At 44.4% G+C, this 13,997-nt stretch overlaps 1 protein-coding gene across 1 annotated transcript in view; it reads left to right on the top strand.

Annotated features, from left to right (window-relative positions):
• TRPC5 (transient receptor potential cation channel subfamily C member 5) overlaps positions 1 to 13,997 on the top strand; it is a gene marked incomplete at both ends in the record, with an annotated part of 62,987 nt that overhangs the window by 35,761 nt on the left and 13,229 nt on the right. Inside the window, 2 exons of the mRNA XM_080624766.1 lie at positions 2,251 to 2,573; positions 6,994 to 7,189. Of these exons, the coding sequence (XP_080480892.1) occupies positions 2,251 to 2,573; positions 6,994 to 7,189 (519 nt within the window). The remainder of the gene's footprint in view (positions 1 to 2,250; positions 2,574 to 6,993; positions 7,190 to 13,997) is intronic.

Below are 13,997 nucleotides of genomic sequence, written 5' to 3'. Positions count from 1 at the left end.
GCTTTGTTTGTATACTCTGTAAGAACTGCAGAAACTTACAGGCTGACTACAAAGACCTGTATGCCAGCACACAAAAGGAATAGATCTGTCTCTGAGTACAGATCAGACCCTCTTGGATTAAACCTGGCTGATATAAGGTCTGCTCCAATGTCAGACAATTCTGAGAGGTGCATAAAATCTCCTGTAGGAGTAGTTCTGAATCAGCGTACCCCCAGAAGTTCCCTTCTAAGTGACCTGTCACTTAGAGGTGGCAGCATGCTCTGAAACATGAGGATATATAACATTGATAACGGCTTCAAAACCTTTTGCAACATGATTTGTAAAGGTTTTTGTTATTTATAGAACAGCCCGGAGCTGGAAAAAGCTGGGATATATGCCAATATACCATATTCTAACACTTCTTAGAACTTCAAAGGATTACATGGACATTTAGATTTCTGCCAAATATCAGAAAAATAAATTGCAAACTGACACTGATGTTTTCCATCCTTGTTTTTTATGTGGAGACTTTTTCTTGTCTTGACTTGGCTGGTTCCAAGACCTGACCCTAATATTGTCCAATACCAATGAAACCTTCAGGCTAATTATAGGGTAAAAATACTTTCTTAATCAGTTTTCATTTGTTGCATTGAATTATCATGTAATGAGGAAGGGTAAATGGGACTGCCTGGTGTAACGTACTTGTACTATTCTGAATACATCTCTGCTCTGTTTCATTTTGTGATGCCCAACCCAACCAACTGCAGCCTTCCTAGACACCCAGCTTCATTAGATCCCTCTGAAATCTTCTATCTGTGATGGCTAGGTTGCTCTGAAGAGTCTGCTGGTTACCAAGCAGGGGTCTATCATCAGGACCAATATATGACCCTAACAAGTTGCTTTAAAAATAGATGTGAGATGAAGATGACCTTTTCACATGCAGTCTATGCTAAGCGCTAGCAGAGCGTCCCTGGGCTGCTGTGTCCAGGCAGCATGCAGAAGAGAATTGCAAACAACTGTACAAATCTGCTCTCTGTGCAGGGGAGACTTTCCCATCCCAACCATCCACCCCCAGTGCTGGATACTGGCAAAAAGTTAACATGTCTGCCTGTTTGTAAGCATTTTAAGACCCATCTTCAAATCAAGTTAACAGGCGCTGGTCATGATGTTCATGTAATAAAGAGCAGTTTGGAAATGTCAGAAGCAATCAGAGGTCATGCTGCAATGCCTTTGTATCATGTCTCAGCTCCGCCATACAGAGGCATTGTTTGAAATACCAACTTGCTTTTAGCTGTGTCCTTGAAAGAAAATTGTGAGCTTATATATTGGACTTTCAGATTTAAATAGAAAAGTCCCCAAAATTCATCTGTCTCTGATGCCGCTTCCTTTTAAGAGACACAAAAATTATTTTAGGAGTCCTAAACACACTGGCTGCCCTGTTAGCTATATATTCCAAGTACATTCTTGCCTTTTATACATGTGAAATGAGCAGAGACAGATGTTAAAAGGACAATTATTCTTTGGCGTTAAAATGTCTTTGACTCCATTCTGTTGTGCCAGCGTAGTTAAGCCAGAGTAGTTAACATTTATACAACCAGCTCGTTTGTGTAACCTATTTGCATCTGGCTGCTCTTTGCTCAGAAAATGCTTCTGCTTTTACAGTTGCATTACAAACCAAGTTAATGTTATAATTGATGCACTCAAATGTATCCAGTGCTTCAGCTGTAATTAGGACCTGTGCTTTAGCAACTCTCCGAAAATTGCCATGGCAAATTAACTAATAAGAAAATTAATTTGAAGAAAGTGTTTTGTTTCTGGGCTGTTGGCAGGGTTTTGAGATTACCAGGGAAGGAAAGCATCCATTTCTTAGGCTCACCAGTTCATTGCTTCCCTTCCTCCCTCCTCCATCCCCTGGATTCTTCCAGGAATGTGCAGTGTTCTCCATGTGCAATCATTTTTAGGAGCAAAAGGAAAGGAAAGGTAATTGGGAATTTCTGACCTGAGCGGGCTGAAGGGCAGGCTGAAATAGATTGTGTACGAGCCCACGGACCTGAAGAACCTGCAAACAGTGAGCTCAGAATTCAAAAGCCTTGTTTTCTAAGTTTCGGCTAAGAAGAGCCAATGTTCCAGAAACCTCTGAAGAGTCTAAAACTACTTCTCGTGTCACCAGTACTGGGGTAGTGTTTACGTGTATTAGCAGATGTGTCTTTTTACGTTATCTGAGAGTAGTTACAACATCATGAACTTTTATACCCTTGTTATTTCTTTCAGTATAACGGTTCTCGTCCAAGGGAGGAGTGGGAGATGTGGCACCCGACTCTCATTGCAGAAGCCCTCTTTGCAATATCCAACATCTTAAGTTCCTTGCGTCTCATATCCCTGTTTACAGCAAATTCACACCTGGGACCCTTGCAGATTTCCCTGGGACGCATGCTGCTAGACATCCTTAAATTCCTTTTTATCTACTGCCTGGTGCTTCTGGCTTTCGCCAATGGACTGAACCAGCTTTATTTTTACTATGAGACCAGTGCCTCGGAGGAACCCAACAACTGCAAGGGGATCCGATGTGAGAAACAGAACAATGCCTTCTCCACGTAAGATGTCCTTTCCTTTCTGTTTATAAGGTTGACTTCCACTGTCCCCTGTGTTACCTGCCTTTGCCTGTTGTCTTGTCACTGCACTGACAGCGCCCTTATTTATTCATTTGCAAGTATCAGGTGAGCTGGTTGATGCTGCAGGAAAGGTGTGAGGTAACTGGGGCAGACATTCTGCTGAGCTTTGCTGTCAGAAAGACTCTTACTTATGTCTGCAAGTGGGAGATGTTGTTTAAGTTCTGGATGAAGCTGTCACCCTATGTGATCCTGAAACTTACATTTTATTATGGCTGTGTTCAATCCTAATGTATTTCAGAAAGCAAGAATACTTTTGCCATAATAATTGTAAAGAAGGAAAGAAGGAGAAGCTAAACAAAATGTGGCAAACAAGGGATAAACATAAGAAAAAAGATATTAATAAGTAATATGATACAGCAAAAACAACATCAGTCTCACCCAGGCCTTTTTTATGCCCACATGATGATGTTGCAGGCTTCTCTGATTTCCTTGCAGTGCGGCGAGACTAAAATCCCAGCAAAACCCTTTTTGCTGGAAATGCTGGTATTTTACTGAGGGGTTGGCATGGAAATTGCTGTGGTGACAGCTGGCAGGGCTGAAAGAGATAGCACATGCTGAAAAATAACAGGAATTGTCCTTCTGATGTATTTGTTTTAATTACTAATAGTGCAAATAATTATAATAATCAGCCCCTGTGCCTTTGTTCTTGCTGCTTGCACAGTACTTAAAACACAATGGGAAGAGAAATAAATAAAGCACGGGCTAGAAAAAGGCCTACGCCCTGCAAACAAGCAAACCAGAACTGTTGTCCACCACGTTATGCTAAATGAAGTACAACTTGTCATAACGCCCAATAATTCTCCACCCTTCCTCAGCTGAAGGCTTGAGGTTAAGAAAGGATTTGTGACATATTTGCACTGTCATCAAAAGCAGATGATGGCTGAGGCTACATGATGAGGCGGGGAGAGGAAAGGCTCCAACACTGTCCTGTGGGCTCTGTGCTTTAAAAAAGCAGGGGATTTTTACAGGATAGAGCCCAGCTTTACAAGAGCATCCTGGCTCCATAGACCAGACACGCTGCTGGTTTCCACTGCAGAGCAGGAGCGCCATAGGCTTGATTAATTTTCCCGTGAAACCCCCCTCTATCTGGAAGGAGTGAATGGAGCTGCGCTGTGCTAATGAAAAGCAGAATTAAAGACTTCAGCGTTTTTTGGATGTTAATTGCTTCCCCTGCCCCAGAAATGTGTTGTGCTGCCCTTGCAAAGGAATTAAATAACAAATACTATTCCTTGACCTAGGTCCATACTGATGCGGCAGCCAGAGGGAGAAATGTTTGGCGAGCACAGTGTTTGTTAAATGGCAACTTCTAGCACAGGGAGGGTCAAACCCACCAAGCTCAGAACCAGAGCCTGCCTTCCCCTGGAGTGAGGGTGAGCGATGCGCTCAGTTCTGCGTTGTGGTTTGGGCCTGTCTCCATTGCAAACCAGTTGTTTTACTGATTTCACTGCCAGCAGGTTAGGGGAGAAAAACAACAGCAGGATTTGACTGCAGAAAAAGAGCATTGAGTCAGTGGGGAAAAGAAAAAGCTCTTCAAGCCTGTAAGAAGGTGTAATATCTTGGGAAGTGGCAATGATACAGAACCACTTAACAGAAAGTGTGCAGATCAGCTTAAATACAGACCACAATTTCTCCCACCCTAGCATTCAGTTTAAACCCCCTGCCAAGGAGAATGTAGCACAGAAAGGAAATTGAGGGGGCTCAGCCTTTATGGCAGAGCCTTGTGTAAAACAAAATCGCAGTGGGAGGGGATCCATTAGGACCGAGGTCTCCTGGCAGGGGACAGAATGCTCCGCAGTTACGTTTTGTTTGAGACTTGCTTAAGAAATTTATTTAACGTGTTCTTAAAAGTTTAAATAGTCGTTATTAACACCCCCAGCGCAAGCTGACACTTGGCCCCTGAGCAGATGCACAGCATGGGGGACTGGCTAAGAACAAGCAACCTGCAGAACAGAACATTGTATTGTTGGGCTGGAGTGAGTTCAAGTTAGAGCTGGTGGTACCTCAGGTTTGCTCATAGTTCATCCCTCGTGAAAGAATAAATGTAAAAAGCTTTCAATCAGTACCCTTTGATTCCTGCCAGCCTTTCTAGGCCCTCACACAATAAGACCTAATTTCCTAAGGGGAGGGAAAGCAAGACGCCTCTCGTGTTTGTACAGCTTGTTTAAAATGTGACACCTATTTACCGCTGCATTATTTCCTATTAGTCCCAAAGGATGGGTTTAATATTTTCTTGGTGAGGAAATTTTCTGCATTGCAAACACAGATCATGGGAAAGTAATATTCCTTTGTGACAGCAATGAGGTGAAGTCATGAATAATTTAAGGTTTTATGCTTCAGCCTCACCTTGGAAAGCTTGGCCAATTTGAAAATGTGTTTATCGCCGTGATTCTGGCAACTGGAGGAGGGAGAAGAGAGAAAGGAAGAGGAGGAAGGGGTGGAGGCAGTCACACCTCACTGCCTGCTCCCATTCTCACTGGAGGGACACGCTGATGTCCAGGGCCGTTTCCCCAGGGGATGCAGGAGGACAGGAGGGTTCCTGCAGCACAGGAGCACTTGTTCTCTGTGCAGAGATGGCAGTGCTTTGGGTTTTATTTGGCTTGCTTCAGATCCGGGATGAGCTCATCAAGAGGGGGTGTCTCTCCATCACAATTAACAAAATTCCCTTTCTAAAGCTGCCTCTCCCAAGTAGTGTGAGCCCCACCTGGAACAATTACTGTGGAAAGAGATCGTGGTTCTGACCTGGCATTAAACACTGAGGAGAGAGTAACTAAGCCTTACTTCTCTGCAGAGGTGCAGAAACCAGTTGCTGTCTTTTTCATGTCCACATGTAAACATATTCGCCTTAGTCTGGGCCCAAATTATTCTCGTGGTTAGTACTGTGAATTCAGAGCAATGCACTGATCTCTGGTCTCCATTGCGTGACAGGAACCTCCGTCTCCCCTGAGCCTACAGCTTAATCAGTACTTCTACTGCTGATAGTTAAAGTAAGTTAAAAGATAGTGAGCACTCCCCCATTTTTAGCAGGGGAATGTTTGGCATTCTTATTTTACCACCTCACTTACTTAATAAATCTAACAGCCTGACTTTTGGGAGAAAGGATTTTTGCTTAAAGAGTCTTTATAGTCTTGGCCAGTGAAAAACATAAGATATGTCCACAAAATACAAAGAAACTAAATCCCCATATGAAGCAAGGGGGTTACATGTGGAGCAGATGCCTGGAGAAGGCTGGGGTACAGATTCCTGGCATGTCAAGTAAAGTATCTGAATTATTTGTATTGATTTTTCTAGTAGTAGCTTTTGAAAATACCTACTGACCTCAGGCCGAAATGGAAACTCTTAAACAGGGATATAAATGTCGTTTTTTGATTATATAAATGCCATATTCTGGAAAGCCAGAACAAAGATGCCCAAATAGAGCAATTATTTAGATTGCTGGTTATGGATTTGACGTGATTGCGAAAGGTCACTTGTCTCTGGCTGAAGCACATAGAGACCTGGGATGATCTCATCAGCTGTAAAGCACAGTGAGGTCAGGTCTAGTTCATCTATGGAAGGAAGACTTCAAAAGAAGAAAAACCTCTTGAGCTGAATTAAAGTGATGACTCTCATCTGAGTCATTTCTGATCAGTCATTACTGATCAATTCTTGCAGCGCTGTTGCAGGCACTGCGCTGCGGTGGTGGGAGCTGCTGCACAAACAAGCCACAGAGACCAGCATTTTTGGCCTCATGCACTGCAGACTGACAGGGTCTTAGCACACTGGCCTGGCTCACTTGCAGCCAAAGTAATGGCAAGCTCTCAGCCTGTATTAGAGCAAAAGGTGCAACTCAATGTGATTTCTCCCATCTCCTACCTCGTGGTGCATTGTTGTTGTGCACTATTTAACTGCTACGGTCATGCTGTACTTGGGGGTGGGTTCCCTGAATATTTAGTCTGCAGATGTTAATGATGCAGGCACTGATTAAACGGGAGAGTTTGTGTCTATAGATAACAGCAGTATCACAGCAAAGCAATTCTAATTAGAGGGAATATATTGTGGCTGTTCTTTCCATGTGCGGAAAAAGGAATTTTGGGTTCCTTCAGGTTATGCTTGCTGCATCTCACAAGGATACAGACAGGGTTCTTGAACAGGTAGCAGATGTTGATGTGAGACAGCTCTCACACGCATTGGCCAGTTCGGCACTGTGGCTGGAGTGAGGACTGTCCCCAGAGAGAATAAATGGCTGTGCTGAGCAGCCGCTTTGGAGTGCCCCAGGCTTCTGCTGTCTAATGCACCTGAACCAGGCATTGTTTTCCATTCCCCAGAGCCAGGCAGCCAAGTAAAACCCTGTTTTTATTTGCAGACTTTTCGAGACCCTGCAGTCACTCTTCTGGTCTGTGTTTGGTCTGCTCAATCTCTACGTCACCAACGTGAAAGCCAGACACGAGTTCACAGAATTTGTTGGGGCCACTATGTTTGGGACCTACAACGTCATCTCCCTCGTCGTGCTGCTGAACATGCTCATAGCCATGATGAACAACTCCTACCAGCTTATTGCTGTAAGTTATCTCATTCTCTCTCTCCTGGCTTTTATTTTTCCTCCATGTGCCCCATCTGTTTGGCTTACAGCAAATGTGTATCTTCTGGGATGCTGGAGGCTCCTGCCTTTCTGTTTTTGACAGCAGATAGTTGGGATTTCTACTCGCTAGCTTAAAATCGTGCTTGCAGAGGAGGTTTTGCTCAGTTTGTAATGCTACCTAGGTAGAAAAGGCTTATCAGCTGTGATCTGCCCTTGTCACCTCACTGGTCACCTTGGCATGAGCAGCTGATTTACTTGGTAGAGGAGAGCGTATCTAAAGGGAAGTCTTCCCACTGCTTCTTGATGTTTGGCTTTAACTTGAGGTGCTATTTTTTTTCCCTCTCTCCCATTACTGTTCTCTCATTTGAGAATGTGTCAGGAGCCCAGTCCTGTAGTTTCTTACTCCACAGTCTTCCCACTGAAGTTAGATCATTCCCATCTGTAACACCAGCCAGCCTCCTGGCAGCTGACACTCTAGACTCATAATCTCCAAGTAACCTCAGTGCAGGATGGATCTGAGCTGCCAGGTGGCTGTAGAGCCAGTTTCAGACTTTATCTTCATTTGAATGTTCAGAACTGGTCTCTACTGTAATCTCATTCTGTGTACCTAAAAACCAATCTGTACATTGATGATTAAATTTGTCAACAGATTGAAAACTGCAGCAGCGTGGCCCTGCATTTTAAGGCTGTTCAGGTAAATTGCACAGACAGTATGGAAGGAAGCTAAATCTCGTGTGCACAGTACTTAAGGTAAATCAATGGGCACTTACTTTCCAGTTCTGACACCTAACATGATAGGTTTAGAGCTAGTGAGATGATGAAGTGTTACATCACCTGTGAACAGAAGCAAGAGCTGGGAAAGTCATTTGTCTCCTTGGCTGCTCACTCAGTACAGACACCATGGAGACTTCCTTCTCTGCTCTTGGATTTACTCTAGAAGATAAGATGGAAAAATAGAACCAGCACCGGCTCTCCTACTGTTTTCATTCCCAACTTCCTGGATAAGTCTCTGGGGAAATGTATGGGTGAGCTCCTTTCCTGGCTAAAGCACACAGAGACTATTGAGTTGTCTGCTTGAGCAGGTTCCACAAGTGCTGTTTTAAGTGGCTTATAAATGTAGTTATCTGGCCACACTGAGCACAGACCCAGTCAAACCGGTGATACTTTTGGACACCTGATCTTTATCACGTTAAAAAGTATGAGAAAAACTGGACGACTGACCTTCCAAACAAGCAGAAAGGCAGCTTATCACAAAGCTTTATCAGTCTTTCAGTGCTTTTAAGTGCTTTCTCTTTGTTCAGTGCTACTCCTCACATTCCAGGGAGACTGGAATGAGGGGCAGGAAACAAAGATTCTCTCCTTGGCCTTTTTCTCCCATTCCCCTTCCTTTATTGTCATCAAATAAGCTTGTCACTGACACAAAGCCCAAACCTAAGATTGGCATAAGAATAGCAGTATTTTCTATTCACTGGGACACAAACCACTCATCAATCTTTCCCCCGAGTTATCTGAGTGGTTCCGTGACACATTACAAACCATCCCACATGACTTAAGATACCCATCATAACAATTAACTGAAGTGAATGGTCCAGAGCAGGACTTGTGTTAATGTTTTTGGAGCAGTTGGGAACAGTGAATTGCTAGATCAGAAGGTATTGTTAGTGAGAGGCCTGAAGGTGAAGGACTGAACGCACCAGATAAACCTGGCCATAACACCCAATTCAGCGTGCAGCAGGAGTCCTTACTCAGAGGAAGGACAGTGAAAATGCCACAGGATATTCTTTGTCACTTTGTCACTTATTGCAATGGGTGCTGAGAGCAGTGACATTGCTTGGGAAGGCAGGAGCAGTCACTTCCAGCCCCTTCTCATGCAGCTTGGTGTCTGAAGCTATTATTTCTGCGTGCTCACAGTGTTCTCTTGGGGACAAGTTTTCTTCATGTGACAAGCATCAATTAATCTCTTCCCTGCAGAAAACAACTCATTAATAGATGTTGAGCTTTACAACTGTGGGTCAGTTTTTAACCTCCTGTAATCAGCTCTACCCCTTTCTGAATCACAGTAGACTGGTTGCTAGACCGGGCATTTCTTCCTCCTGGTATTTAAATTACATTGAATACACATGGAATGGCAGTATTCCAGGGAGGGAGGAGGGGAAAGGACCCTTGGGGAGGGGTGGAGGTCTTCTCAAATACCTCAATAGAAACCTTGTGCCATGTGCAGGGCTCTGCAGAGAAATAAAACGAGCTAGACACCAGGGATGAGAGTGCATCTCTGCTGTTGATTTCCCTGCAATGGGGATCAGATCAGGACATCTCAATTAATTCCACTTGCTAATGAGCCAGTGGCACTGCTGCAATGCAAACAGTCTTTCTGCCCTGCTTTTTTCCAGGGACAAATATGTTAATGCATTTGTAGCAGTTACTCATCAAGTTAGCTTCTCTCCATTGTCTCATATATACATTAATTCTGCTGTGTATTTCTTCACTCTTCATTGTGTCTCCCCAGTGTGGGGCTCAGGGCTTGGTAGTTAATTAAGCGCGTAGGTACACACCATGAAACCACAGAGTTTCTGTGGAAGGCAGAGCAAGGCAAGCAAAGAGTAAAACCTCCACACAGCTTTGGGTGATTCCTCACTCACAGGAGGGAGAATTTTCCTGCCATAATTTTGTTGGGTTTTTCACTAAGCTGTTTCAGCCTTCAATAAACACATTTTTCTGGGGGTACCCCGAGGCAGTTTCAGTACTGATTTATTTTCGTGCAGCCCATTTTTCTCCTTTGCCAAACTGGTTCCAGCAGGCACAATGTTTCACTGCCAAAGCAAACAAAACCCAAACGCACACCAGCATTTCCATACACTTTGCACTGCGTCTGTACTCGAGGATCAGAATGTTCTATGCAAGCAGCACACAACACGACTGGATGTGATGCACTGCTGGGTCCTCATCTCAATACCTTCCAGACATGACAGAAATACCATCACCTGATTAATAGCAGAGGAATATGTCATGATGGCAAGAGGAAGGACAATGGAGCTTATCTGAGAGTAGCCAGGTGACTCCATCGTTCCTAAGTGGCAGAAAGTAGCAGAGTGGGTGATGAAGACTGATGGTCTGTTTCTCATAGGAATGCCACTTGCCTGTTAATAGTTACACAATCCTTTGTGCAACTGCCAGTTTGTAATCTCTTCAAAGTAATGTGGCAGTGGGTGTTACTGGGGGTCCATGGGTACATTTGGAAGGGAATTAGCAATCTACCCATTTTCTGAAAGCGTGTTCCTTATGGACACATCTGTGATGCTCTGGGAAGTCATGCAGGAATTAGTCACTGGAACTGTACCAACAGTTCTGACTCTGCAGCTGCAGGAGCAATGGGAAGCAAGATCGAATGGAGAACAGCAGCTAAGACCCATCTGCAGGAGGAAAACCGTAGGGCTGTGAACTCCTACCCTGAGTTCCAGGTGAGTTAGAGGGATAAGTGGCACACACCCGCACTGCAGCATGAGGCATCCCACTGACGTATTAAGCAGAGATTTAAGCATCTTGGATGGAGCTTTCAGGTGTTTTAGGAAAGTCCAACGATGCTTAATAACCTCAGGGATAGCAAAATAGGCCTGAGAAATATGACCTCTAACTACTGCGTGTGAAAATGAAGGTGTTAAAGCCTCAAGTGTGCAATACACAGTGTATGTGTGATGTTGGAATGACTTCACTCTAGCAGTAGGTATTAAGTTATGAAATCGGTTTGTATTTTGTATCTTCCTGTTGGTTTGCATGTCTGTTATTTTAAGCTGGTTCATCTCAGACAGCTGTGACTGCAAAAGACAGTATATATATGTATTATATATAGTATATATATACTATATATATATACTCTGGGAGTGTATGACCAAGCTGAGACACAGTTGCCAGTGTTAAGACTGGAGAAATTAGGGCCTTGGACACCAAACTAGGAGTGTAGTTTTAAATGATGGCGTGAGATAGGTTGGATTCGTACATATTGTGGAGGACAGGAATGAAAATGGTAAATACTTTGCCTAGCAAAACAAAACCAGTGCAGTAAACAGAACCAGTTGCTATGTGCAGCTAAAATAAGTGATCGCTTTCAGGAGATTAAGTGTAGGGATATTGTGCATGGAATTTTGCATGGTAGAGAACTTATAATGAAAGCACAACAGACTATAAAGATTTTTCAGCTCCCTATTCCATTGTTTCGAAGCTAACTTTGGATTTCTCCCAGGCAGTAGTATCAAACTTTTCTTCATCTACAAAGAACAAGAATTCCTCCAGTTTTCTGCACCAATTGAGCTGCCTCAGTAACTGCTACCCAGTCTAATTCACAACAGCAGCAGAAATGCTTTTCCCCACTGTGATCTATGACCCTTAGGACTGTCAAAAAAATGTTGCACCTCCTCTGCTTGCATGACCTGCGCAGTTATTACTTGGTGGCTTTGCCAAGGAAGAACTTTATGACTCCATAAACTTAGTTCAAGATTCACAGCTCAACAGGGTTTGGGGTGGTAGATTGTTCCTCTGTAGAGGAAAGGCCAGCTCCAAAGCCTGGACTCAAATCAAAGCTATTACAAAGCATCAGGAAGGTATTCATCTCTCAAGCCCTCAGAACCATTCATTTGAATTTCTTAGGAGAAATTGAGATGTATTTGGTTTTTAACCCTGTCATACAGCAGGAAATGAAATTATGCTCTTATTACACTCCTGTTGCCAGCATGAGGTGGGATTAATGTCTCCTGAAGTTTTTTATAATGTAGCAAAACAACTAGGCTCTGGAAAGGGGATTAAATGGTTCTTCGGTATGCTGGCTGACTGAAATACCACTGTTTGTCCCCCACTTTTATGGCCCTTGGGGACTCCAGCTGACCAGCACACGCATCCTGCTGGTCCCTGCCCACAAGCAGAGCCAGCGCAGGTAATATGCTCAAGTCTTTGCTTCATTCTGCAATGCAGCCGTAATTACCCAAATCTCAATTACAGCGCTCCCAGAACTCATCCGTGTCATCAGTAATAATTAATTGAAATCACAAGCTCTCCTGAACTTACTCGAGGCCTTTTGTGACATTTGGATGGGCAGATTTCTGGTACATCTCCCTGCGGAGTGCGATCCGTATCACAGTATCACAGTATGTTAGAGATTGGAAGGGACCTCAAAAGATCATCTAGTCCAATCCCCCTGCCAGAGCAGGAACACCTAGATAAGGTTACACAGGAATGTGTCCAGGCGGGTTTTGAATGTCTCCAGAGAAGGAGACTCCACAACCTCCCTGGGCAGCCTGTTCCAGTGTTCTGTCACCCTCACTGAGAAGAAGTTTCTTCTCAAGTTTAAGTGGAACCTCTTGTGTTCCAGTTTATACCCATTACCCCTTGTCTTATCATAGCTTGCCATTGAGAAGAGCCTGGCTCCATCCTCATGACACTCCCCCTTTATATATTTATATACACTAATAAGGTCCCCCCGCAGTCTCCTCTTCTCCAAACTATAGAGACCCAGCTCCCTCAGCCTTTCCTCATAAGGGAGATGCTCCACTCCCTTCATCATCTTTGTCGCCCTGCGCTGGACTCTCTCCAGCAGGTCCCTGTCCTTCTTGAACTGAGGGGCCCAGAACTGGACACAATATTCCAGATGCGGTCTCACCAGGGCCGAGTAGAGGGGGAGGAGGACCTCTCTCGACCTACTGACCACCCCCCTTCTAATACACCCCAGGATGCCATTGGCCTTCTTGGCCACAAGGGCACAGTGTTGGCTCATGGTCATCCTGCTGTCCACTAGGACCCCCAGGTCCCTCTCCCCTACACTACTCTCTAACAGGTCGTTCCCCAACCTATACTGGAACCTGGGGTTGTTCCTGCCCAGATGCAGGACTCTACACTTTCCCTTGTTATATTTCATCAAGTTTCTCCCTGCCCAACTCTCCAGCCTGTCCAGGTCAAGAAACGCTGGACCCCTGCTCTCCAGGTCCCTCCTGGGTAGCTGCAGTGCATCTTTAGAGGAGTAGGATCGATTCCCAAGGCTGGATGCTCTCTCTGTGGCTTTTGACTGGATGTGGGGACCCCCAGCAGCTTTTCATTTGAAAGTGAAGGGAAAAACATTGGAGCAGCAGCGTGCCGGGATGCTACCATACAGCTAGTGGCCTGTGTGTGAAATTAGCCCGGAGCCTTGCTCTAGACTGGCAGGCAGCTTAATTACTTTTTGTTAGCAAGCTCAAGTATTCATTTGAAGGTGTAGAACTGTTTGTCTTTTTGCTGGCTTTGGCCTAATTACATATAACCCATGGACTTGAATCAAGTTGTTAATATTCATCTAGTGTTTGCAGAGCCTCTAAATGGAAGCACTCAGTGTGCTCTGACTTCACATGCAGGATCTTTCTTCTGCTGTTAGACCAGACAAAACGAATTCTCCATCCTAGGGCCCAATCCTGCGAACCCCTGCTCACGAGAGTACTGTCATCAGGATCAGCAGGTTAACGCTGTCTGTTGTTTTTAATCTTTGAAACCCCAGATATTTACCTGACTCTGTGTACCACCACGGCCAAACCGTTTCGAGACTTAGACAGAGGAGCAAAACCATTACATTTAAGTGAAAAACAAGACAAGCTTGCAATCTGCAGGTGACCCCTGCATGGTTTAAGATATTACAGGGAATTTGCTGGCACTTACACAGGTGGGTTCTGGTTTCTGTGGTGTAGTTAACACACCAGTGCCCTGCATGACAGGTCAATAATTCTCTGCCCATTACGTGCAAAGCAGCGCAGCAAGGTTTGCTTTTGATGCATGAC

The sequence above is a fragment of the Psittacula echo genome (assembly GCF_963264785.1).
Source record: "Psittacula echo genome assembly, chromosome: 8".
NCBI lineage: Eukaryota > Metazoa > Chordata > Aves > Psittaciformes > Psittacidae > Psittacula > Psittacula echo.
This window is presented reverse-complemented; position numbering and strand designations above follow the sequence as displayed.